Raw genomic sequence first — 25,612 nt, forward strand, 5'->3', positions numbered from 1 at the left:
GTCTCCACACTCAGCAAGAAGTCCCATGTGGGGTTCAATCCCACAATGCTAGGATTGTAAGGGTTAAATTGTAGTGTAGGGCTAACGTTTAGCTTGAAAGATAACAACTTTGTTCTGACACTAAAGGTCAAAAGATAACAGCCTTGCTTTTACTCTTGTAAATCATACTTCATACTCTTGTGAATCAGGCTTTACCAATGAAGGAAACAAAAGCTCAAAAAAAGAGCATCAGAGACAAGGTCAAGGAGATCCACTGGTTGCAACTTAGCAGCAGAAAGTCTAAAATAATCACCTCATTCGATAACTGTTTCTGACTCATCTGGCAACTGTTTCTAACTCATCTGGGAACTGTTTCTTTGTTCTGTTCCCAGATAATGATAAAACGATGTGATCGGCTTTAAAAACTCTGTACCCCGGCTGTTCGGGGCCACACTCTTATCAAGAGTGTTGGTCCCAATCGGTCACTGGTGCCCGTAGCATTCTGTTTCAGGAGTCGTGTGGATGCAACAGGATCATGACCTGAGCCAAAATCAAGAGTCAGAGGCTTAACTGACTGAGCTACCCAGGCACCCCATGTAATGCTTTATTTCTTAAACTGGGGGATAACCACCTCTTTTCCTTAAATTAGCATTTATGTATATATGTAACAATTGGTGTATATATATATAATATTTTATATTAAATAGTTTAAAATGTACGTCAAGTGAGATGGAGATGGTATGATATTCCTGTAGATACCAAAGACCCTCCCTAATTAGTTTTGTGAGGTTTGGGGTTGGAGGCACAGAAGATCCATGAGGAGGGATCCTGGAGCTACACAAACTGCCTGGCTGCTTCTCAACATGCCTATCTCTGTCTAAATATCTCTTCCTTGAGGAGCCTTCCTTGACACCTATTTAAAAGCGGTACATCCCCTCCACTTTCTAACACACTCCACTATGTTATTGCAATGGGCTTATCACTCTAGGCTGTTTTGTATTATTTTACTCAGCAATTGTCTGTCTCCCTCCACTAGAATGCTCTATCTTGTTCAACACTATATTCCCAAAGCTTTTTTAAATCTTCCGGGTTTTTTGTTTTGTTTCGTTTTGGTTTTGTTTGTTTTTGTTTTTGGGATGGATAGATGAATAGATGGATAGATGAATGAGTAGATGGATGGATGGATGGATGGGTGGGTGGGTGGATGGATGGAGACCGTTCCTCCATACTCATGACTCCTCTTTTTAGCCGGCCTGGAGCGCAGAGGTAGAATGAGAAAAGACTGAGGAGGGGAGGGAAGATTGGAGTGGGTTGAAGAGAGGGCTTATGAAGATTGGATTAGAGGAATTGAGGAAAGATGCCCAGGCTGAGGAGTTTTCCGAGCTTGAAGAGCTGAGGGCTGGGGCTCCTGGGTGGCTCAGGCGGTTGAGTGTCTGACTTGGGTTCAGGTCATAACCTCATGGTTTATTGTGAGTTCAAGCCCCGCGTTGGGCTCTGCGCTGACAGCTCAGAGCCTGGAGCCTGCTTCGGATTCTGTGTCTCCCTCTCTCCCTGCCCCTCCCCTGCCTGTGCTCTGTCTCTCTCTCTGTCTCTCTCAAAAATAAATAACAACAGGGGCGCCTGGGTGGCGCAGTCGGTTAAGCGTCCGACTTCAGCCAGGTCACGATCTCGCGGTCCGTGAGTTCGAGCCCCGCGTCGGGCTCTGGGCTGATGGCTCAGAGCCTGGAGCCTGTTTCTGATTCTGTGTCTCCCTCTCTCTCTGCCCCTCCCCCGTTCATGCTCTGTCTCTCTCTGTCCCAAAAATAAATAAACGTTGAAAAAAAAAAAAAGATTAAAAAAAAATAAATAACAACAACAACAAAAATTAAAAAAAAAAAAAGATGTGAGGGCTGAAGGTGGTGGTGGGGGGGCAGGAAGTCAGGGCGAGCGGGACCCAAGCGGGGCCAGAGGGAGAGGCGGGGCCTTGATTGAGGGTGGGGCCGGATGGTGGGCGTGTCCTGGAGGAGAGGCGGGGCCTGCGAGCGGATTGTTGGGAGCGGCGCGCTGCGGCGGCGGCGGAAAATGGCTGCTGCAGAGGCGGCGGACACTCAGCTGATGCTCGGAGTCGGGCTGATCGGTGAGGACGAAGGCGCCCTGCCCCGCAGTCCCGCGCCCCAGTTCGGCCTCCGCCTGGGCCCGGGGTGGCCTCTGCTCCCGCGGTCCCCGGCGCCGCCTGCGGTGAGGAGGTCGCGGCCCCTTCTCTGTTGGGCCGGGGCGGGGGGCTGCGGGGCGCGGGGGACCCGGCCAGCCGCCCTGGGCGGGTCCGCCTGTAGCCTCGCGTGGGACCCGTCCGGGCGGGGCAGCAGGGCGGAGGGACCCCGGGCCTCCTGCCGGACGCCCCATGATGCACAGAAGCCCGGACGTCGTGGGTGACGGAGCTCCGGCGGCTGCGAGGGGCCGCTGCGCAGGCGGGGCAGGGGCTGGGCCGAGAGCGCGTAGTGGGCGGTGCGGGGTGGGGGGAGGCGGCGGGGCAGACCTCGGAGCGTGCGGGAGGCACGCGTGACTGCCTGCCCCGCGCCCGGCTGGCCCCGATAACGTGATTGAGCAGTTCGAGTCATTGTGACCAACTGTGCCAGCCCCGAGTGCTGAGCATTATGCATGGATTATCTCCCGTTAAACTTCTTCCACGGCTCCAGGGGGTGTGGGTAATGTTTGGTGACCACATTTCGGAAAGGAGATGGAGGCCCAGGGTGTGCTTTGCGCACGGACGCGTGCTAGGAAGCGGCGGAGCCAGGGTTGGGACCCTTGCGGTCTAGCCGCAGAGCCCCAACTCACACCAGTGGAGGAATCCTGTATCATGTGATAGAGCTCAGGCACGTAGCCGGCGTGCCTACACAATCATGTATGGCGGGATCCCGGTTAGATTTGAGGAATTGGTGGTTGAGGAAGTACGTTGGGATCTTTGGGTGTGCCTGAGCCGTGTGCAGTGTCTCAGGGTTGGGTGTTTCAAGGAACCATTCATCCCATTGGCGGCCGCGGGTTGCTTGAATGAACGTCTGTCGGTTCCCTGCGTGCCGTTGACCTTTGAAGTAATACTCCATTGAGATAACATTCTATTCCTCTAGTGTGGAGGAACGTTGCTTGCGTTTAGCAAAACCGGCTAACTGTGCTGATTATTTCTCAGTGTCTCAAAGGAGTGCATTTATCTGGGAATGGCTTCCTGTGTTTCTTTTTTTTATTTCCCCTGTATTTATTTTTAATGTGGTTTTAGAACTGCTTCAAAACAAAACCTAAGTACTTCAAGCATCTTAGTCCTGCTTGAAGGTACTTGTGAATAAGGTTAGGTTAAATTCTGACTTTATCTGGTAACGGCAAAGACGAAGATGACTTACAATCATATTTTCAATTCAGATTTTTATTTTTCGTATGGAAACGGATTTAAAAGGAATTTGCTTCAAAATGGGGGAGGGGGACCATTAGAAACAAGGAGGGACCAGGTGTTGATAATTGCTGGAGCTGAATGATGGAGACGGGAATTCATTTTTTTATGAACTTGATATTTTCCATAACAAAAATCTGCATCCATACTGCTATATGCACAGTAACTTTTTCTAGAGTTTAGGCTAGGTTATTGAGGTGTTTACTGTGATGAGGAAACTACATTATGTGACAGGATAACCATTATTATTATTACTATTATTATTACATTATTATTATTACTATTACAATGTTAAATATAGAATTTATACAATCAGTATATAACATGATTTAAAAGAAATTTCACCATTTTCTTCATCTCCAGTTTTGTTTTTGACAAACACTTCCTGTGTATTTATTAAAGATCCTTCTAACTGATAAAAATGTAATGCTGAGGGGGCACCTGGGGGGCTCAGTTGGTTAAGTGACCAACTCAGGTCATAATCTCAAGGTTCGTGAGATTGAGCCCCACATTGGGCTCTCCACTGACAACGTGGAGCCTGCTTGAGACCCTCTCTCTCCTTCTCTCTCTGCCCCTCCCCTGCTCTCACTCTGTCTTCTCTTTGCTCTCTCAAAATAAATAAACTTAAAAAAAATTAAAATTTAAAATTTAATTTTAATTAAAATTAAAACAAAATGTAATGCTGAGTTTATGAATTTGTGTGGGAGGAGATAGGAAAGAACTCTGCCAAATTTAAGGCTCAGATTTTCTTTTCCTTAAAATTTTTTAATGTTTATTTATTTTTGAGAGAGGGAGAGAGACAGAGCATGAGCAGGGGAGGGGCAGAGAGAGAGGGAGACCCAGGATCTGAAGCAGGCTCCAGGCTCCGAGCTGTTAGCACAGAGCCCGATGCAGGGCTCGAACTCACGAACCATGAGACCACGACCTGAGCCAATGTCGGATGCTTAACTGACTGAGCCACCCAGGTGCCCCTTAAGTTTTCATTCATGATTTGTTGTAAAAGGTTTTTACTCAGGTGGCCTAGAACTCAAGATCAGGAGAGCTGCATAATTTGACCAGCAAAGGTGGATGGGAATTTGGGGTCACACATGCTCCGGGATGCTTTGTAAAATGGGATGTGAAAACTGATTCCACTAAGTGCTTCTGAGTAACCAATCAATTCACTTCCTTGCTGCTGTTTGACATTCTCACAGTGACCATCTTTCCACCGTAGAAAAGGACACAAATGGAGAAGTTCTGTGGGTGTGGTGTTATCCTTCCACGACAGCTACTTTAAGAAATTTACTGCTGAGAAAATGCTGCCTTACAGATGAAAACAAACTTCTCCATCCCTTCGTCTTTGGTCAGTACAGAAGAACATGGTTTTATATCACAACAGTTGAAGTTCCAGATTCTTCAGTTTTGATAAAGGTATGACTGCATGAAGGTCTAACAACCAAAAATATTTAAAGTGACGTAACATTATTCCAGTGACTCTTAGCTTTAGACATTATCGCTCACAATACGCTTTTGAAAAATACCAGATATGCTTTTCACTGGGAATGTCCCCTTTCAAATTTCACTCTTATTCATTCTATGAATATTGGTTGGTGTACATTCTATTGACTGACCTTATGGCTGGTGTAGTGAAGTCCTTTCTGGGTTATACTCTGATGGAGTAGAAATGTAGACGTGCAAAGTCGTGACCAATTAAAAGTGGAAAGAAGCATTTGTCCATAATTAAAAACCATTTTGGGGGCGCCTGGGTGGCGCAGTCGGTTAAGCGTCCGTCTTCAGCCAGGTCACGATCTCGCGGTCCGTGAGTTCGAGCCCCGCGTCGGGCTCTGGGCTGATGGCTCAGAGCCTGGAGCCTGCTTCCAATTCTGTGTCTCCCTCTCTCTCTGCCCCTCCCCCGTTCATGCTCTGTCTCTCTCTGTCTCAAAAATGAATAAAACATTAAAAAAAGAAAAATTAAAAAAATAAAATAAAAAAACCATTTTAAGTTTTTTTTTTTTCTTAAGTTTATTTATTTTGAGAGAGATTGAGCAGGGGAGGGGCAGAGAGAGAACCTCAAGCAGGCTCCACACTGTCAGCGCTGAGCCCTGTGCGGGGCTCAAACTCAAACCATGAGATCATGACCTGAGCCGAGCCAAGATCAAGAGTCGGACACTTAACCAACTGAGCCACCCAGGTGCCCCTAAGTTTGTTTGTTTGTTTGTTTTAAGTTTATTTGTTTTGAGAGAAACAGAGCATGGGAGGGGTAGAGAGAAGGAGAGAGAGAGAATCCCAAGCAGGCTCTGCACTGTTAGTGCAGAGCCTGACATGGGGATGGAACCCACAGACCACAAGATCATGATCTGATCTGAAGTCAAGAGCCAGAAGCTCAACTGACTGAGCCACCCAGGCGCCCCAAAAACCATTTTAAAAGATAAAATTATCCTTGGGATGCCTGGGTGGCTCAGTTGGTTGAGTGTCCGACTTTGGCTCAGGTCATGATCTCACACCTCAGTGGCTTCAGGTCTTGTGTCGGGCTCTGTGCTGACAGCCCAGAGCCTGGAGCTGGCTTCAGATTCTGTGTCTCCGTCTCCTGTCTCTCCTTCTGTGTCTCCCTCCCCTCCCCGCTCAAAAATAAATAAATATTAAAAAAAATTTTTTTTTAACTTTATTTTTTATTTTCTTAAATTTGCATCCAAATTAGCATATAGTGAAGCAATGATTTCAGGAATAGATTCCTTAATGCCCCTTACCCAAAAAAAAAAATTTTTTTTTTTTAAGTTTATTTATTTTTGAGACAGAGAGAGACAGAGCATGAACGGGGGAGGGTCAGAGAAAGAGGGAGACACAGAATCAGAAGCAGGCTCCAGGCTCCGAGCCATCAGCCCAGAGCCCGACGCGGGGCTCGAGCTCATGGACCGCGAGATCGTGACCTGAGCTGAAGTCGGACGCTTAACCAACTGAGCCACCCAGGCGCCCCCCAAAAAAAATTTTTAAAGATAAAATTATCCTTGATATAATTAAGAAAACTTTTTTTCATTTGTTTATGGATGGTAAGGATATGTTAGGAATGGAAAGGAGAGTTAAGGAAACATGTATTAAGTAGGCTTTTGTGTGTGTGTGATTTGATATGAACAGTATCAATGTGACATGTTGAAAACCAGTATGTGGTCACTGTGGGCTTTTCTAATTCCAAGTAACCAGCAGGGTTTGTTTTTTGTTTTTTGGTTTTTTTTTCAAATAAAGAAATATTGGAAAGTGATGAAGCTCCTGGTGTGTGCCTGTGTGGGGACTTCTTTTACCATCTAGGGCTACTTTTATAGCCAATAATCATGAAACATGTCCAAGATATCAATTTAAATTTAAGGAGTTACTTTTAAAATAACAAGAAGGCAACAGTTTATTTATTTATTTATTTATTTATTTTTTTTAATTTTTTTTTTTTTCAACATTTATTTATTTTTGGGACAGAGAGAGACAGAGCATGAACGGGGGAGGGGCAGAGAGAGAGGGAGACACAGAACTGGAAACAGGCTCCAGGCTCTGAGCCATCAGCCCAGAGCCCGACGCGGGGCTCGAACTCACGGACCGCGAGATCGTGACCTGGCTGAAGTCGGACGCTTAACCGACTGCTCCACCCAGGCGCCCCAAGAAGGCAACAGTTTAAAACTGTTAGAGGTTTAAAACAGATTCATAATTAGAAAATGTAAATTTGCAAAAAGATAGTTTTCAATGTGTTATAAAATCTTTGGTTTATGTTCATTAAGTTCTTACTGAAAAGTCTTGATGTGTTGAATAGGTTTATCTGTGTTTTGTTCCATAGAATGCCAATAGCAGCAACATCGATTTCAAATCTGCTTTTCAGATTTGAAAAATGACAAGATTTAGAGGTAGTTCTTATACTTAAGAATATGATTTCTAAAAATGTATTTCTTAAATGCTTTGCCTTTTATAAAGTCCTGAATTTTATCTCATTAACGGGAATAATAGGTATATGATTAGAAGAAATTTATATTTATAATAATAGAGGAGTATAGACAAATGAAGCTTATTGTTACAGTGTGCTTTCTACAGAGATTATATGGCATTCTGTAGAGCATTGACTATTTCAGGAACTGTGTGATCTTACTGTGTGTATTTTTGTTGTTTTGTATCCTCTTTCATTAATTAAGAGTTGATAAATTGGTAGATCTGATATGACATTTCTAATTCTGCTTTGATGAGGTTAGAGTACTTTAAATGAAAACTCACATTTTTGATATTTGAAATATATTTGTGTTTTTGAAAAGATGTTAACTCTAAAAGTACTACATTCTTATCTAAGAAATGAAATATATAGGTATATATAAGTACATATCTTTTATATGTGTGTATATAAACATAAAAGTATAAACAAGGAAGTGAGAACTTGGTTACGTTTTGATCTTTTCTTTTTAATGCTGTTATGTCTTGTACAAGAGGTTTGCTAGAATGTAGTAATAAAATTTAAATCTGTGAAAGTGTCTTTAAAAAGTATACTTTTTGTTTCTTTTGGACAGGTGACTCATTTTTCTATTGTTCTGACCGCCAAAGATTTTAATCCAGAGAAATATGCCGCCTTCACTAGGATATTGTGTAGGTCTGTATGAAAACTGTATTAAATGCTGTCCTACAAAAATGAAGATCTTGCTCGGTAGTTACATAGCAGATTTCCACACGGAGGAAGCAAATTTCAGCCCTCTGCTTCTCCAACTTAATCTTTACTGGCCCTCTGGAAACTTCTGTAAGAGGAACTTTCTCTTCTGCTTTTATGACACTGCTCTTATTTGGGAAAATGGTAGAAGGGAGGAGGAAAAGCAATTTACACAACCATTGTAGTTCTTGGGTATTTGAGTCACTTGCTACTTTTGGCCTGACAGCTTCTGCTCACTTCCAATCTAGAACTTTCCTTAGCAGGATGGATAAATTAAGTGCTGGCGAAGTGGTAAGCTAGTTTATACGTGTCAAGGTCTGTGTGGGGGAGTCATTTTGGGGAAAGTTAATGAGCATTTTGAATTATTCAAAAACGCAGGAAAATACTTCTTAGCTGGAATGCTGGGAAGCTGAGAATCTGATTAATTGGTTAATAGTGATTCAGGTAAACTTCTTTAGTTCCATCCCAGCTGTTGAAAAATTTTATATAAAATATACCAGTTTGCTTTCTTGCCTTGGTGAGCGTACATAGTGGAGTTAATCAAACCTTTCTTGTATGTTGGGGAAATTAGTTTTTTCCTCAATCAGGGCTTTGACAGGGTTTTAGATTTTTTTTTTTTAATATTGTTGTTACTAGATAGAATTGTAATTCTAGAGGTTATGTATTACAACATCAGCCCTCAGGCTTATGCTCAGTAAGTTTTTTTAGATGCGGTGGGGGGCAAAGGGAGTTGTTTTTGTGTTCCTCGCTATAAGCCTGATGAATGGTTGCTTTTTTTTTGCCATTTTTTTAAAAAAAATTTTTTTTTTTTCTTCAACGTTTATTTACTTTTGGGACAGAGAGAGACAGAGCATGAACGGGGGAGGGGCAGAGAGAGAGGGAGACACAGAATCGGAAACAGGCTCCAGGCTCTGAGCCATCAGCCCAGAGCCCGATGCGGGGCTCGAACTCACAGACCGCGAGATCGTGACCTGGCTGAAGTCGGACGCTTAACCGACTGCGCCACCCAGGCGCCCCTTTTTTGCCATTTTTATGTGTACACACACATGCTATCTATCTCTGGCTATCTATATCTATATGTCTATATCCATAACTATATCTATATCTATATATCTATATCTACATGTAGCAGAAGACTACTTTCTAATTACTTAAGGGTTTCAGGTAGATTGTATTTTGACAGAATGAAGCTTTACTGTTTTGCTGCCAGCTATGATAAGAAAACCTTTTTGCTCTCTTTTTTTTTTTTTAATTTTTTTTTTCAACGTTTTTTTATTTATTTTTGGGACAGAGAGAGACAGAGCATGAACGGGGGAGGGCAGAGAGAGAGGGAGACACAGAATCGGAAACCGGCTCCAGGCTCTGAGCCATCAGCCCAGAGCCTGACGCGGGGCTCAAACTCACGGACCGCGAGATCGTGACCTGGCTGAAGTCGGACGCTTAACCGACTGCGCCACCCAGGCGCCCCCCTTTTTGCTCTCTTAAGATAAGTTCCAGGTATATGGTTCATTGTGGAATATAAGCAGTTGTCTGCTACCATGGCACTGACACAAAGGGAGATTATTGTTGTGAGAAGAGACGCTGTCTAGAAGCCATGAGCTAAAAACACTGTAAAGCTGCTTTTGAACAAACATTGGACTCCCATTTCATTTGACTGAGTCAGGGTTAGGTTTCCCAGTGAATTCACTGGGAAATATTCTTGGGCTCAAAATTTAAGATTGCTTTAGATTCCACTTCCTGCCCGGGAGGAAGCTGGAAGGTTCCTCAGCTTCTGTAGTGCCATGGCATTGTTGGGTTCTGGACTCTTCTCCTGTCACAGTTTAGGAGAAATGAGGACTGAGAGCTATTGGCAGCCATCTCTTCTGCCCCCTGCACCTTACTTCACTTACCCTTGCATGTGTACATACCCATATGCTTTTGCACACGCACACACTCCCTCTCCCCACTAACACATGTCTGTGTGCACAAGTACATAGACCAACACTTTTCGATGCTGCTGCTTACCATGGAGGTGCTCCCTTCCGTTTCTGGGGAGGAGACAGGCAGGCGTGCCTTCCATAGCACGCTGCTCACAGTGGCAGCGGAAGCCCACACGAGGGGGTTCGTTCCCTGTGTGGGATCCAGGTCATTTGCCATGACCCCCTTCATCTTCTGGAGCCTCCAGCTAGTGGCCATGGTAGAGAACCAGGGTTTCACTTGGAACCAGTTGTCCGGGCCAGGTGTGACAGCCTCTGGCTGTCCCATCTGAGTAAGGTCCCCTGGGTTGCACTTTGTGGTTTTCCTATGGAATGATTTGGGGGGATCCTTCCTTCTGTCAGTAGTTCATGGCCCAGGGTTGTTATGGAAAAAGTGATCTTATCCTACTACCCTTCCTGTGTTTCTCTTTTCCATTACTGTATATTGTTTCTATTTCACAGGTTTTTTTTTTTTTTTTAAGTTTATTTATTTATTTTGAGAAAGAGAGAGAGTGAGTTAGTGTGTGTGTGTGTGTGTGCACGCATACACACGTGAGCAAGGGAGGGGCAGAGAGAGGGAGAGAGAGAATCCCAAGCAGGCTCCACACTGACAATGTGGCCTGATGCAGGGCTCCAATTCACAAACAGTGAGATCGTGACTTAGGCAGAAATCAAGAGTCGGACACTTAACTGATTGAGCCACTCAGGTGCCCGTCTATTTTACAGTTTTAATGGTATATTTGTTTGTTTGGTGGTGGTAATGTAAGCACACAGGAAAAAAATACAATACGGAAGGGTATACAGTGAAAACTAGGTCCCTTCCTCTCCCTATTCCTAGCCTTCAAATCTGCCTCCCGACCCCCACCCCGGGGCACTCCTGGGGCTGTTTTCTTTGTATCATACCGGAGATATTTTCTCCATATAGAAGCATGTGGATGAGTTCATGGGTTTGACTATTTTACATGTAGGATAGCTTACCATATTCATTGTTCTCTACCTCTTTCCCTCAATTGTGCATTGAAGTAATTTAAAAACACTGGCTGGCTAGTAGTTACAACACTTGCTTTTTTCACTTAACCTACACTAAATACAGTTTCAAGTGATCTATTTTATTTTTAAAAAAATTTTTAAATCTTTTTTTTTTTTAATGTTTATTTTTGAGAGAGAGATAGAGCATGTGTGGGTTAGGGGAAGAGAGAGAGATGGAGAGAGAGAATCCCAAGCAGGCTCCACACTATCAGCACAGAGCCCAACGAGGGGCTCAGACTCACGAACCGTGAGATCATGATCTGAACCGAAACTGAGAGTCAGACGCTTAACTGACTGAGCTACCCAGGTATCCCTCAAATGATCTGTTTTAAACAATAATTTTATTTTCTTTCCAGTTTTTTAATCCATTTAGCTACTAAAAGGCTCAAGTAGGCCCAGTCCTGCTTCTCATGCAAAATTTAGATTTAGTTACTCACAGGAAGAGATTTCAGGGGAAGAGACTGATTTCACATGTGAGCTATAAATGTAGGCAGTTTCCTGTCAGCGTTTTCTGGAACTTGATGATGAATATATCTAGTGTATACTTACCACCAGAAACTTAAAGGAGTTTGATTTCTTAATTATCTAAATATAGTTACCTCTGGGAACTCTGATAATAAATATAGGTTCTATAATTACTGTTTTCTCTGTGAACAATGTGTAAAACTCCTTTCTTGTCAAAGGAAATCCCAGCAATAATAGAGTCCTTAGGGCTAGAAGCACCATTTGTGAATATAAGACAGATAAAAATGCAATATTTTTTTTAAGAATAGTGGGCCCTCAGGGGCGCCTGGGTGGTGCAGTTGGTTAAGCATCTCAGCTCAGGTCATGATCTCATGGGTTCGTGAGTTCAAGCCCCACATCAGGCTGTGTGCTGATGGTGTGGAGCCTGCTTGGGATTCTGTCTCTCCTTCTTTCTGCCCCTCTCTGACTTGTGCGGGTGTGCACATGCTCTCTCTCTCTCTCAAAATAAATAAACTTAAAAAATAAAACTTAGGGAAAAAAAGAAAAGAGAAATGAGTCCTTCGAAAGTCCTTAGCTTACTCTCCTGCTCCAGTGGGCTATAGAGATGGAAGGAGAAAGCCAGCTTGAGGGAGTTGTTGGAGGTCTCTTGAATGGTTGTTTTTTTCAATACATTATCGAATTAAATTATAGAAGTAGTCATGTCATACAAAGTTCCAGGCATTCAGAAGCGTTATCAGCAGGTTGACTTAGATTTTTTAGGAAGTACCCGTACCCAGCCTTGGGCGCATTGCTCTGTGTGGTTCATGCTGTATAAAAGCATGGTTGTTTTTTGTCTTTTCTTACAGAATGTACCTGAAACATGGGAGCCCAGTTAAAATGATGGAGAGTTATATTGCAGTACTCACAAAGGGGATATGCCAGAGTGAAGAAAATGGCTCTTTCCTTAGCAAGGATTTTGATGTCCGAAAGGCTTATCTTGCAGGCTCCATCAAAGGTAAACACACACACACGCACACACACCCCACAAACCAAAAACCCGTCCCGGATGGTTCCATCCCAACAACAAGATCCCCAAGCCAAGGGCAATCCTCATTGTACTCTAATATTCCATCTTTCTGTATATTTTCATCTATGTAATATTTATTTGCTATACAGAAGGGTAGTTCAACTTCTACATTGCCTTATTTGATTAGAATTCTGTTGTAGGAAAGCAGATTTTTGTGGTGGCCCTTTCCACACTATTCTGACTATTAATAATACAGAAATGTTCTTTTGTGGGTAAGCTGAATTTCACAGCTTGAGTGTCTGCCAACTTCCATAGTTTTTCTTTCCTTACATTTTAGCAGTTACTTCCTCCATGTGGAGAGCTCAGGCCCCTGACCCAGAGTTCCTCTTCTAACTCTCTGCCTTCCTCTCCCAGCTGGAAAATCCAAAACAGCAGTGCAGGGCTAAGCCACAGATTTCAGGGTCCTTAAAAGGGAGGAAAGGGGAAATGCTGGCCTTCACTCTTGTCCTCCTACAGCGCCTGTCTTAGCTCTTGAACCTGCTGTTCTATATGGTTTCTAAGCATCCTTGTTGACAGGTTTGTTCAGCTGTCTCAAAAGGACTTACATAATGACGTATGTATTGGTGGAGGGGTGGTGTCCACGAACTTTTATTTATCTATTATTATTTTTGAATGTTTATTTATTTGAGAGAGAGAGAGCCAGTGGGGTTGGGGCAGATAGAGAGAATCCCAAGCAGACTCTGTACTGTCAGTGTAGAGCCCTATGTGGGGTTCAGACCCACAAACTGTGAGATCATGAACTGAGCCGAAATCAAGAGTCAGTTGCTTAAGCCACTGAGCCACCCAGGTGCTCCAGAGTGAACTTTTTTTTTTTTTTTTTTTTTAAACCTAAGGGTGTTTCATGACACAGAAAGATACTGGTTCCCTTCATATCATTTATTCCACTTTCTTTGGGCTCTGGCTTCATCTGTGCATCCAGTGCAGAGTCCCTTGGAGGAGGGTCAGGTTTAGGCTGTCATAGCACCCATCCTAGGGAGCAGATGTCTGGATTTATATGCTCATCCAGTGCATAAGGTGCTTTTTTATTCTCTGTATTGAAAATAATTCTGTATACAGGGGCGCCTGGGTGGCGTAGTCGGTTAAGCGTCCGACTTCAGCCAGGTCACGATCTCGCAGTCCGTGAGTTCGAGCCCCGCGTCAGGCTCTAGGCTGATGGCTCAGAGCCTGGAGCCTGTTTCCGATTCTGTGTCTCCCTCTCTCTCTGCCCCTCCCCCGTTCATGCTCTGTCTCTCTCTGTCCCAAAAATAAATAAACGTTGAAAAAAAAAAAAAAATTTAAAAAAGAAAATAATTCTGTATACAGAAAATAAACTCTGCATTTATTGGAAAGAATTCCTTCCAATAAAAATGTTATTTTCTTACATATTATTTAATGCAGTAATATTATAATTTCTTGTGTTTTAAGACATTGTATCTCAGTTTGGAATGGAAACCGTTATCTTACACACCGCACTGATGCTAAAGAAAAGAATTGTCGTCTATCACCCCAAAATAGAAGCTGTCCAGGAGTTCACCAGGTATGTCTCTGGTCATTAAAAAGTAGAGGCTTTGTTGGCAGCTGATTTGGGGCAGTCTGTGTTCCTGTGTGCTCTATTCTGTTACATATTTGGTATAAATAGAATGTGGTAGGCTGTGGGTGAAATGCTATCTTGGTCTAATGTTTCAGGTGAGCTTTAGTAGTTCAAGGTCACGGAATTTGGGCAGATTCTTCTTTAAATTTAGAAATAAGAATATTTTAGAGCAGGGAGTTTGAACTTTTCCTTGCCAGACCATAAATTTTTTAGGCTTGGAGGCCATAAGTTCTCTGTCCCAACCACCCAACTGCCAGTCGTGCATATGTAAATGAATGAGCATGGCTGTGTTCCAGTAAAACTTTATATGCAAAGACAGACAGCTGATCCATGGCCATAGTTTCCTGACCCCTGTTTTAAGTAAGTTATTTCTTTTTTTTTTTGCTTTTACCACAGATTTTCTCTTTTTTTAAAAAAAAACATTTATTTATTTTTGAGAGATAGAACACAAGTGGGGGGGGGGTGCAGAGAGAGAGGGAGATACAGAATCTGAAGCAGGCTCCGGGCTGTCAGCGCAGAACCCGACATGGGGCTTGAACACACAGACCACGAGATCATGACCTGAGCCGGAGTCTGATGCTTAACGGACTGAGCCACCCAGGTGCCCCTCTCTTATTTTTATAATATAGATGTTTTGAAAGTTTTTTCTTTACCAAATCTAACTTGTTCATAGATTCTTTTTTAAAAACAAGAGGACCTAGCTTTTGTGCTTACTGTATGCCAGCTGTTGTATAAATCACCTCAATTATTAAATTTACTCGTGACACGAACTTTGCGAGGAACTTTGCCTTCTTTTACGGATGAGAAAATTGAGGCTCCAGGAGGCTGACTGGTTAGAAAACGGGAAAAAGAAGGTTTGGTAGTCAGAAGAACTTGGGTTAAAATCCTGGAGGGCACTTTACTCGCTCTGTGACCGCATCCAGGATACTTAAACTTTCTAAGCCTCCGTCTCTGTATCTGTAAAATGAAGATAACAATGCCCGCTTCGTAAGCCTGTTGTCAGGACTGGAGATGCCGTGTGTGAAGTACTTGGCGTGTGCCTTGCTCATCGTGTGCGCTCTGGAAGTGAGGACTGCTGTCATTGCGATTGCCACCCAGTCACCCTTTCCCTCTACATCTATGCTTCTGGAACGGGGATGTCCACAGCTTGGGAAACATAGCAGGGCAACAGCGGAGTCACCATACCTCAGTTCAATTCGTCACCTCTCTCTGCGGCAGCTGTTTCACTGGTTTTTTCAAGGAAACTTACTTTGTATAAAAACAAACACAAAGTGGTTTGCAAGTTCGATTGGAACTTTAAACATAGAAATGAGAGACTTCAAAAAAAATGTGTTGCTTGCAGGGCCCCACTCTGGATTTTACCCTCAGACTCCCTCCGTGGCGGTTTGCGGAGTGAGGCATTTGGAGGAAAACTTCAGAAGTGTTACTCCTTGCCACCACGGAGATGTTTTGAAACTTCACCTTGAGCTTTTTGTAGCTAATCTGACCCAAAAAGGCAGAGTTGAAGACATTGCATTACTTTAATTTGAAGCCTGGAGGTCGGGGCACGTGTGGTCTTCATTCTTCCCTCTGCCTCTGACAGCCAGCTCTGTCCTCGGGAGGAAGAGGGAGGAGGGTGCGGGTGCGGGCCAGCAACCATTTGAGTTCTTGTTTTCGTTCCCCAGGACTCTGCCTGCCCTGGTGTGGCACCGACAGGACTGGACCATACTTCATTCCTATGTGCACCTCAGTGCCGAGGAGCTGGAAGCCCTGCGGATGTGCCCAGGTAGACAGTGGGGGTCTCGCAGGAGGAGAGGCTTGGCGTCCACCTGGTTTGGGGGAGGGCTTTTTGTGGCCTTCCCAAAGGGACTACTGATGATGCATTATTTCTTTGGTAAATGCGACCAATTTTTTTTCCTTGAAAATTTTGTTTTTTTTCACATTTTATTTTATTTTTTATTTTTATTTTTTAAAATTTACATCCGATTTAGTTAGCATAGAGTGCAACAATGATTTCAGGAGTAGACTCCTTAATGCCCCTTACCCATTTAGCCCATCCCCCCTCCCACAACCCCTCCAGTAACCCTCTGTTCTCCATATTTAAGAGTCTCTTCTGTTTTGTCCTCCTCCCTGTTTTTATGTTATTTTTGCTTGCCTTCCCTTATGTTCATCTGTTTTGTCTCTTAAAGTCCTCATAGGAGTGAAGTCATATGATATTTGTCTTTCTCTGACTAATTTTGCTTAGCATAATACCCTCTAGTTCCATCCACGTAGCTGCAAATGGCAAGGTTTCATTCTTTTTGATTGCCAAGTAATACTCCATTGTGTATATATATACCACATGTTCTTTATCCATTCATCCATCGATGGACATTTGGGCTCTTTCCATACTTTGGCTATTGTCAATAGTGCTGCTATAAACATGGGGGTGCATGTGTCTCTTCGAAACAGCACACCTGTATCCCTTAGATAAATACCTAGTAATGCTGTTGCTGAGTCATAAGGTAGTTTTATTTTTAATTTTTTGAGGAATCTCCATACTGTTTTCCAGAGTGGTTGCACCAGCTTGCGTTCCCACCAACAGTGCAAAAGAGATCCTCTTTCTGGGCATCCTCGCCAACATCTGTTGTTGCCTGAGTTGTTAATGTTAGCCATTCTGACAGGTGTGAGGTGGTATCTCATTGTGGTTTTGATTTGTTTTTCCCTGATGATGAGTAACGTTGAACATTTTTTCACGTGTCAGTTGGCAATCTGGATGTCTTCTTTAGAGAAGTGTCTTTTCATGTCTTTTGCCCAATTCTTCACTGGATTATTTGTTTTTTTGGGTGTTGAGTTTAATAAGTTCTTCAATGTTTATTTTTGAGAGAGAGAGTGAGAGAGAGACAGAGTGCGAGCGGGGGAGGGGCAGAGAGAGAGGGAAACACAGAACCCGAAGCAGGCTCCAGGCTCTGAGCTGTCAGCACAGAGCCCGACACAGGGCTTGAACTCACAAACCATGAGATCATGACCTGAGCCTGATGCTTAACTGACTGAGCCATTGAGGCGCCCTGAGTTCGGTAAGCTCTTTATAGATTATGGATACTAACCCGTTATCTGATATGTCTTTTGAAATATCTTCTCCCGTTCTGTCGGTTGCCTTTTAGTTTTGCCGATTGTTTCCTTCGCTGTGCAGAAGCTTTTTATTTTGATGAGGTCCCAATAGTGAATTGGTCCTCAATTTTTTTTTATTTGTTTTTAATTATATTGCTCTGTGAAATGTGAAAAGTCTGGTAGCTATTTTCTTAACATCAGTTCCAAACTTCTGTTAATTCTTGAGTTGTCCTGATTCCTTTAGCATTTATTTGTATCAGATCTGAAACTGGTGAAAGATGATGCCGTCCCCAGCACGCTGTCCCTGAGAAAGCCGGGCGTGTGGCTGTGGTTGCTTAGAGACAGAGACCTACAGGGGGAACATTGGTCAAGAGAATCCTTGCTACCTCTACCTCGGCTGTCATTCTTGACCTGAATAGCAGTAACTGAAAAGTAAATGCCTTCTTCTTTGACACCACAATGTAGTTTTGGGGACGTTTTGAGTTGGAAGGGTTTCTTCAGGCAACTGTCAATAATGTAGTCTGAAGAAATGCCAGAGGGTACAGCTGATGTCCCCTGAATAAAGCAGTGAAGAAAAGCAGCTGGTGAACTTTTAGAGTCCATTCTCTTTTGACCCGTTCACAACAGGATTTGTTCCCATTCCGGTAATGTGGGTCATCTTTGTCATGCAGGTTACATCGCTGGGTTTGTGGACTTGGAGGTGAGCAACAGGTCAGACCTCTATGACGTGTTTGTGAATCTGGCAGATCGTGAGATTACCATTGCCCCACTTGCGAAAGGTTAGTTCTCTCTTCCATCGTTGATACAAAATGTAAGCCAAGCAGTTATACTTTTTAAAATTAATTTATTAAAATTTTAATTCCAGTGTAGCTAACATACAGGGTTATGTTTCAGGGGTTCAGTACAGTGATTCAACACTTCCACATGCTACTCAGGGCTCATGAAGATAAGTGTGCGCATAATCTCCTTGATCGGTTTCACCCATCCTCCCGCCCACCTGAAGCAGTTGTATTTTTTTTTAATGTTTATTTATTTATTTATTTATTTATTTTTGAGAGACAGAGAGAGACAGCATGAGCAGGAGAGGGCAGAGAGAGAGAGAGAGAGGGAGACCCAGAATATGAAGCAGGCTCCAGGCTCCGAGCTGTCAGCACAGAACCTGACGCGGGGCTCGAACTCACGAGTCATGAGATCATGACCTGAGCTGAAGTCGGACGCTCAACTGACTGAGCCACCCAGGCGCCCCTGAAGCAGTTGTATCTTTAGGCTGATGCTCTAAAACTGGTATTCAAGGGCCTGCTTTGCCCGCTGTGCCGAAACTGGAGAGATTTTCTGTGTCTGGAACATAGCATTTATTCTTACAGGCCCAGCCATGTTAGTAGTACATTCTGGGTGCTTATGCTGTACGGTATATGTTAATAAGACAGTATCTTTTTTTTGTAATGTTTATTTATTTATTATGAGAGAGTAAGCGTGAGTGGGGGAGCGGCAGAGAGAGGGAGAAAGAATCCCAAGCAGTCTCCGTGCAGTCAGCACAGAGCCGGACGTGGGGCTCCGTCATCTGAACCTTTGAGATATGACCTGAACTGAGATCAAGAGTGGACACAACTGACTGAGCCACCCAGGTGCCCCAATAGGATAGTGTCTCTATCTCGTTTCTCAACTTTTCTGTTTAAACAAGCTGTATGAGTTACCTATTGCTGCATAACAAATCACTTTTAAACCTAGTAGTTTAAAACAGCAAATATTGGGGCGCCTGGGTGGCTTGGTCGGTTAAGCATCCGACTTCGGCTCAGGTCATGATCTCACGGTCTGTGAGTTCGAGCCCCGCGTTGGGCTCTGTGCTGACAGCTCAGAGCCTGGAGCCTCTTTCAGATTCTGTGTCTCCCTTTCTCTCTGCCCCTCCCCTGTTCATGCTCTGTCTCTCTCTGTCTCAAAAATAAATAAACGTTAAAAAAAAAAAAATTAAAACAGCAAATATTTATTATCGCACAGTTTTAGGACTGACTTAGCTGAGAGGTTCCGACTCAGGGTCTCTCATGAGGTTTCGATCAAGATACTGCCAAGGCAGGGGCACCTGGGAGGCTCAGTTGGTTAAGGGTCCGACTTCGGCTCAGGTCATAATCTCATGGTTCGTAGGTTCGAGCCTCATGTTGGGCTCTGTGCTAACAGTTCAGAGCCTGGAGCCTGCTTCGGATTCTGTATCTTCCTCTCTCTCTCCGCCCCTCTCCTGCTCATGCTCTGTCTCTCTCTCAAAAATAAGTAAACATTAAAAAACAAAGATATTCCCAAGGCTTCAGTCATCCAAAGTCTCAGCTTCTAAGCTAACTTTTAGCAGGAGGCCTCACCACCTGGCCTCTCTGTAGGGCAGCTTGAGTATTCTCATGACATGACAGCTGGCTTCCCCAAGAGTGAGTGATCCAAGAGACAGAAAGACCACAGTGCCTTTTATGACCTGGTCTCAGAAGTCACATGCCAATTCTTCCATATTCTATTTGTTAGAAGGAAGCCATTAAGTCCAGTCCCCACGTAAGAGAGAGGAAGTAGGCTCCACCTCTTAAAGGACAGAGAATGAAAAAGGGCGTAGAAATTTATTATTGCACAAGGACTGAACATGAATCCTGTATGGAAAATCTTTTTGAACGATGTGTCAGTAAGCAAAAGGGAATGGAGGTGAGTATTGCCCTTTGTAAAGCCAGAGTGATAGGATACTAGCTGTGGCCAGGGCCACTTATATTGCTGGAGCATTAGGACCAGAAAGGGTGGCCATCTCCTGCCGCCTTCTGTTGCTCCGAGTATATAAGATGAGCTCATCTCAAATCAACACCATTCAAATGGAGTTTGTCCCTTGGAGGGACAAACAGAAATTTCTGTTCATCTTTTTGCTGCAGAAAAGGAGCAGTGTATGTAATTCGTGTGACTTAGGTTGTTTCCTTTGCACATTCTGAGGGTCTTCACACACTGGAATGTTCAGCTGGCTTCTGCAGAACTGATAGGATGCTCTGCTGCTATAGGATCCCCACCAGAAGGTTCCACTTGAATTTTTTTTTTTAATGTTTATTTCTTTTTGAGAGAGAGACAGAGCATGAGTGGGGAAGGGGCAGAGAGAGAGGGAGACACAGAATCCGAAACAGGCTCTAGGTTCTGAGCGGTCAGCACAGAGCCCGACGCAGGGCTCGAACTCACGAATGTGAGATCATGACCTGAGCCGAAGTGGGACTCTTAACCAACTGAGCCACCCAGGCCCCCGAGTTACGCTTGAATTCTTAACCGTAAAGACCTGCGTAGGGAGGTCAGGCTCTTGGCTTAAAATCACAACTTACTTATAGTCAGTAGTTTTCATTAGGTCTTGTCTAGGAAGAAAAACAAAATTTCTCATCAGGTAGGTGTGAAGGAGAAACCTGGTATTGGCGTGTTTTTATTTTGAACGAAGTATAAATCGTGATTATGCCGTGCCTCCTGGCACGTCCCTTGGAGTGATACCATATTTGCGTTCAGGATGAAGATGGAAATGTGGGCGGTTGTTGGTTGTTTTGAAAATTTCCTCCGTATGATGGTTTACATTTTCAAATAGGCGGCCTGGTTTTTATTATGTAAACTTCTAACTATCTACATAACTTCTGCTTGATCTCACCAGAGGCCATGACAATGGGCAAACTGCACAAAGAAATTGGTCAGCTGATTGTTCAATCGGCAGAAGATCCGGAGAAGTCAGACGGCCAAGTCATACAGGTAACTCCTCAGTCCCCTGACTTACTGAGAGTTGTGCAGTGGTGGTGCCGGGCAGCATGTGGCAGAGCTGCCTGGGGTGCGGGGAGCCGTGAGAAGCCGTAGGCAGATGCTGGCACGAGGGTCTGCAGGGTGGCCCTGGTTAGAGGAGCGGGCGGAGGCCCACCATAGCTAAATAGTTATCAGGCTCTGGGGACAGATACATGCAGGGGGCTGGTGACAGGTGTGACCCCTAGCTGGTCTGGAATGCTTTCCTGAGCGAACGCATTCTGTGCTCCAGCAGAATTTTCACGGAGGAACAACTTTCAAGAGATAGTTGCTGCTGAGGACTAGAGAGAGCGTCTCAGTCTAGCTTCGATGTACTGTGTCCAGAACAGCAGTAAGCAAGCGTGTAGTCAGATCCCTGCCGAAGGTAGCAGACTCTGGGCTCACACCCTGCAGGGCTACCCCGCTGTGGGGTCTCCCTGTCAAGCTGACCAGAGCTTCCATGTGGATCCTCCCCTCTCCCCTTTCTGGATCGGGATGGCTGGAGAGTTTATTGAAGCCTGTCCCTGTGGTGATGACAGGCCCTCCTGTGCACCGCAGCCTGCCAGCTCCTTTCCTGTCTGCTGCCGGTTTGCATTGCGCCTGTTCCCAGCTCCTTACTCTTCTCCCGGGATACACTTCCATCCTGGCCTCCGGGCCCTGGCTCATCTAGACCCTTGTGTCATCCCGTGGGGGCCAGAGGCCTGGAGGGATTGTCTCCCACTGTCTGTACCTGTGCCACCTCATCAGGGGTGGGGGTGGGGGGGCTCTGATAGGCAGGCCCTACTCATCTGGCTGGACCCGGTTCTTTTTTCCATTTATTCATTCATTTATCCAGAAAATATTTATTGAGCACTGACTATATGTCAGGCATGGGGCAGTAGGGTTGTATTTATTGGAGTAGATGACTAGGAAATAATGTAAGGGCACCTGGGTGGCTCGGTTGGTTAAATGTCTGACTCTTGATTTCAGTTCAGGTCATGGTCCTGTGTTTGTGAGTTCAAGCCCCACGTCGGACTCTGTGCTGGTGGCACAGAGCCTGCTTGGGATTCTCTCTCTTCTCTCTGCCCCTCCCCAGATCATGCTCGCTCGCTCTCTCTCTCTCTCTCTCTCAAAATACATAAATAAACTTAAAAAAAAGTAAATGCCAGATCATTGTGAGCCATGAGAAATGAATGCTGTGATAGAAACAAAAGGTCAAGGTGAAGAATACTAGAGAAGAGATTAGACAGCTCTCTGAGGAGGTGACACGTGAGCTAAAGGTTGAGAGGAGCCACAGGTGTGACAGGAACCCCCCAGCAGCACCGTGCTTTCTGTTCAGCGCTGGTGAACATATAATGTATGATGAAATTGCCTGGCATATTATACTGTATGGGTTTGAAAATATTTGAATTAATGATGTCAGCAAACCAAGAAAAAGACATGACTTTAATGTGAGCTCTCGTGAGTCATCAGCCATGCAAAGGACTGTCGGGAAAGAGGAATACAGCCCATGTGGCAGGTGCTGGGTTACTTATTCCAGGTAGAAGAGGATTTTGGGGGGTGGGGAGATTTGTTCTAAAAACAATACCAGGGTTCCTTAAAAATTCAACATAGGAGTACCATAGGCCCAGCAATTCTACTGGATATATTTCAGAAAGAATTGAAAGCAGACACAGATAAGTAATTGTGCACTCAGGTTCACAGCAGCTCTGTAAATAATAGCCGAAAGGTAAAAATAACCCAAATGTCCATCAGTGGATGAATGGATAAACAAAACGTGGTACATGCGTATGGTGGAATATCATTGAGCCTTAAAAGGCAATGAAGTTCTAACATGTGCTGCGACATGTATTAACCTTGAAAACATTATGCTAAGTGAAATAAGCCAGACACAAAAGGACAAGTGTGGTGTGATTTCACTTATAGGAGGTACCCAGAACCAGGCAAATTCACAGAAGCAAAAGGTAGAATGGTGGTTACCAGGCATTGGAGACAGGGATGGGGAGTTATTGTTTAATGGGTACAAGATTTCAGTTTGGGATGATGAAAAAGTTCTGGAAATGGGTAGTAGTCATAAAACACTGAATGTACTTGTTGTCACTTAAAAATGGCTAAAATGGCAAAAACATGGTGTTGGTTCTTCTGTTTTAAGTTTGTTTCATTTTTTGTAATGCATAAATAATTTGATAAACTTAAAAAATAGGAAGAATTCTCTCCAAATGCAGCAAAAATTCATATTTTTTGATGCTAACTTATGGCATATTTTCTTGTTCCATTAAAGGATATTTCTCTAAAAACTAGAGAAATCTTCACCCACCTGGAACCATTTTCAGAAGTTTCTGGTGATGGAGAAAAGCTAGTTCTCAATTTTGAGGCACTAAAGCAAAGACGATTTCCACCAGCAACAGAAAACTTCCTTTACCATCTAGCAGCAGCTGAGCAAATGCTGAAAATCTGACTGTGTGACAGCATATCCCTGATGAATGATAGAAAGTTCTCTCACCATGGTTATCCACTGTGTAAAATACTGAAAATAGCACAGAAAATGTTCTATTTTTAATGATTTATGTGAAAGTGTTGAGATTTGACCTGAAAAAGCCCTAAAACACGTATGAAAAACATTTCCGATGTCCTCCTGGTCAGATTCATGCCTGCGGTCAGGGTCAGACCAAGTGCTGTAACTACCACCTATGACGTGAGCAACGACGTGGTGTCCCGGCGTAAGAGAAAAAAAGCTCTGCCAAGTTTTAGTGCAAATCACAGCAAACCTGAAAGCCTTCATTATTATCAGTTCCACTTGTCCCGTTGCGTAGCCACAAACGAATGGCTTACTTTCAGAAAGCTGCCTGAAATTTTGCTTTGTATTCTTCTAGGAAGAACTTTTATTCCTCATGAGGAACTCTACTTTCTGAGCCAAACTACTAAGTTTTCTGCAGAACTGTCCAGAAGATCATTCAAAAAAGATCCTGCAGTTGCACTTTCTTGTAAAAGAAAAGAATTCTTTTTCTTGGCCTTCAAACATTTTTGCCTATATTATGAGGATTTTGCATAGATTTTATACTTGAGTAGACAACTTTAATAATCCATATTTATATTGTCACAGAAGTAAGCACTTGGCCAACTTAAGCCATTAGTACTCTTTAATTAACCCTGTTGCTAGCAATATTCTTTTGAAAAAGATGCCAGTCCTTATACGATAGAGCAAAAATAAGCCCATTTTGGATATAAATGTCGGTATGAAGAAAATAGCAACTTTACATAATTACAAAGGCTAAGACCGGAGAGTGTCTTCATACTTCCGTGAAAGTAATTTGGCCACACTGGAAAGTATTCTTGTTCAGCTTATGTACCTTTTTCATAATTGGAGGCCTAAAAGTTGCAAAATAAGCATAGAGGTCTAAATTATGTATTTGTTATTATATGTATTCATATTAATTATGAAAAATTATTTTACACTCACTACTGTTGTCCTTAGAAATCTTACCCAGAAAAAGTTGCAAAAAAATCTTGTCTTTATTAGATCTTTCATTTATTCTTTGTGTTAGACATTTGTTAAGTAAAAATAAAAAATAGCCTTTTCCCCTCCCTCCTTGGGTGGGGGCAGGGAGGATCTGGAATGAGATGATGTTTACTAAGGCAAACAATGGAAGATTAAATCTGCACTTTATGAAAACGAACATGAACGTCTTTATCTCCATTTTTTGTATTACTATAGCAGTTAATGATCAAAGTTGTTAAAATTACAGATGTATGATGCAGAAATAAAATGAAAATGTTTTGATATCCAACGAAATTTAGGCAGATGAAGAATTGTGCCCTCTTTCTGTAATGCTCCCCACTCGAAACAAAAGATAAAACCCTTTTGTCAATGCAGATGTGCTGGGAAGTTATTACAAGGCCTGTTTGAAAGTTAAGGCGTTGAGCTCCTTGCCTCCGTGCCTGGCTCACCCCCTGCCCTACCTGCCCTCGCCCTTCTCCATCCCCCATTTCCTAGAGCTGGCACTTGTGTCTTCTCCTTTGAAAAGGTGTCCTCGCATTTCTACTCTGTCATCTGTTAGTGGCTAAGCCTCCGCCTGGGTCCTTTGTGTGTTTTGTTCTTTCATTTTGTTTCGTGTATGCCTGTGGCTATACCGAGCCATCTGGTAGGCTTTTTTAAACAGTTTTGTTCGTTTAGGCTTTTGTGAAACCCTTTTAACCAAATTTGCAGATAACCATCATTCTGGCCCAGGGAACATTGAAAGCCTCAGATACATTCTTTGATGATTTGGGGCCGGGTGTGTTGGAAACGTTCCTCCAGCATGCAGATGTTAGGGTGCCTACTCTGCCATGCACTGCGTTGTGTCCTGAGGCTTTCCTTGATGCACAACACACACGCTTCTTGCTCTCAAGGCATGCGGTCTGGCGGGGGGGGGGGGGGGGGGGGGGCTCAGGGTCAGCAGACTATCCCACTGTGGTGTGGCCAGGCTAGATACAGTATGAGTGCGATGGGAGCACATAGCAAGGGCACCTAATTCAGTACTGTGTATCCTAGAGGGCTTCCTGGAGGGAGTGATTGATGTCCAAGTCAGACCTGATGCATAAGCGAGAGTTAACCTGGAGCTGGGAACAGCTGATCTGAAGGTCCAGGAAGGAAAGACTGCAGCCCATATGAGGAACAGGGTATGGTCCAAAGTGAAGAAAA

General features: G+C 43.8%; 1 protein-coding gene across 5 annotated transcripts; it reads left to right on the plus strand.

Moving 5' to 3' along the window:
* Positions 1–1,954: 1,954 nt before the first annotated feature.
* DENND10 (DENN domain containing 10) lies at positions 1,955–24,608 on the plus strand. Of its 5 annotated transcripts, none has more exons than XM_045439109.1 (9): positions 1,955–2,095; positions 4,611–4,807; positions 7,909–7,988; positions 12,337–12,485; positions 13,962–14,073; positions 15,792–15,892; positions 17,868–17,975; positions 20,834–20,928; positions 23,213–24,608. In XM_045439109.1, the coding sequence occupies exons 1-9, from the start codon at positions 1,963–1,965 to the stop codon at positions 23,387–23,389; spliced, it is 1,152 nt and encodes a 383-aa protein (XP_045295065.1). In that variant the 5' UTR covers positions 1,955–1,962; the 3' UTR covers positions 23,390–24,608. The 5 variants fall into 5 exon arrangements, with proteins under 5 accessions (XP_045295065.1, XP_045295064.1, XP_045295067.1 ...); XM_045439108.1 differs by having other exon boundaries at positions 2,026–2,204; positions 4,591–4,807; XM_045439111.1 differs by having other exon boundaries at positions 2,083–2,196.
* Positions 24,609–25,612: the final 1,004 nt, after the last annotated feature.

The sequence above is a fragment of the Leopardus geoffroyi genome, chromosome D2 (genome assembly GCF_018350155.1).
Source record: "Leopardus geoffroyi isolate Oge1 chromosome D2, O.geoffroyi_Oge1_pat1.0, whole genome shotgun sequence".
In the NCBI taxonomy this organism is placed as follows: domain Eukaryota; kingdom Metazoa; phylum Chordata; class Mammalia; order Carnivora; family Felidae; genus Leopardus; species Leopardus geoffroyi.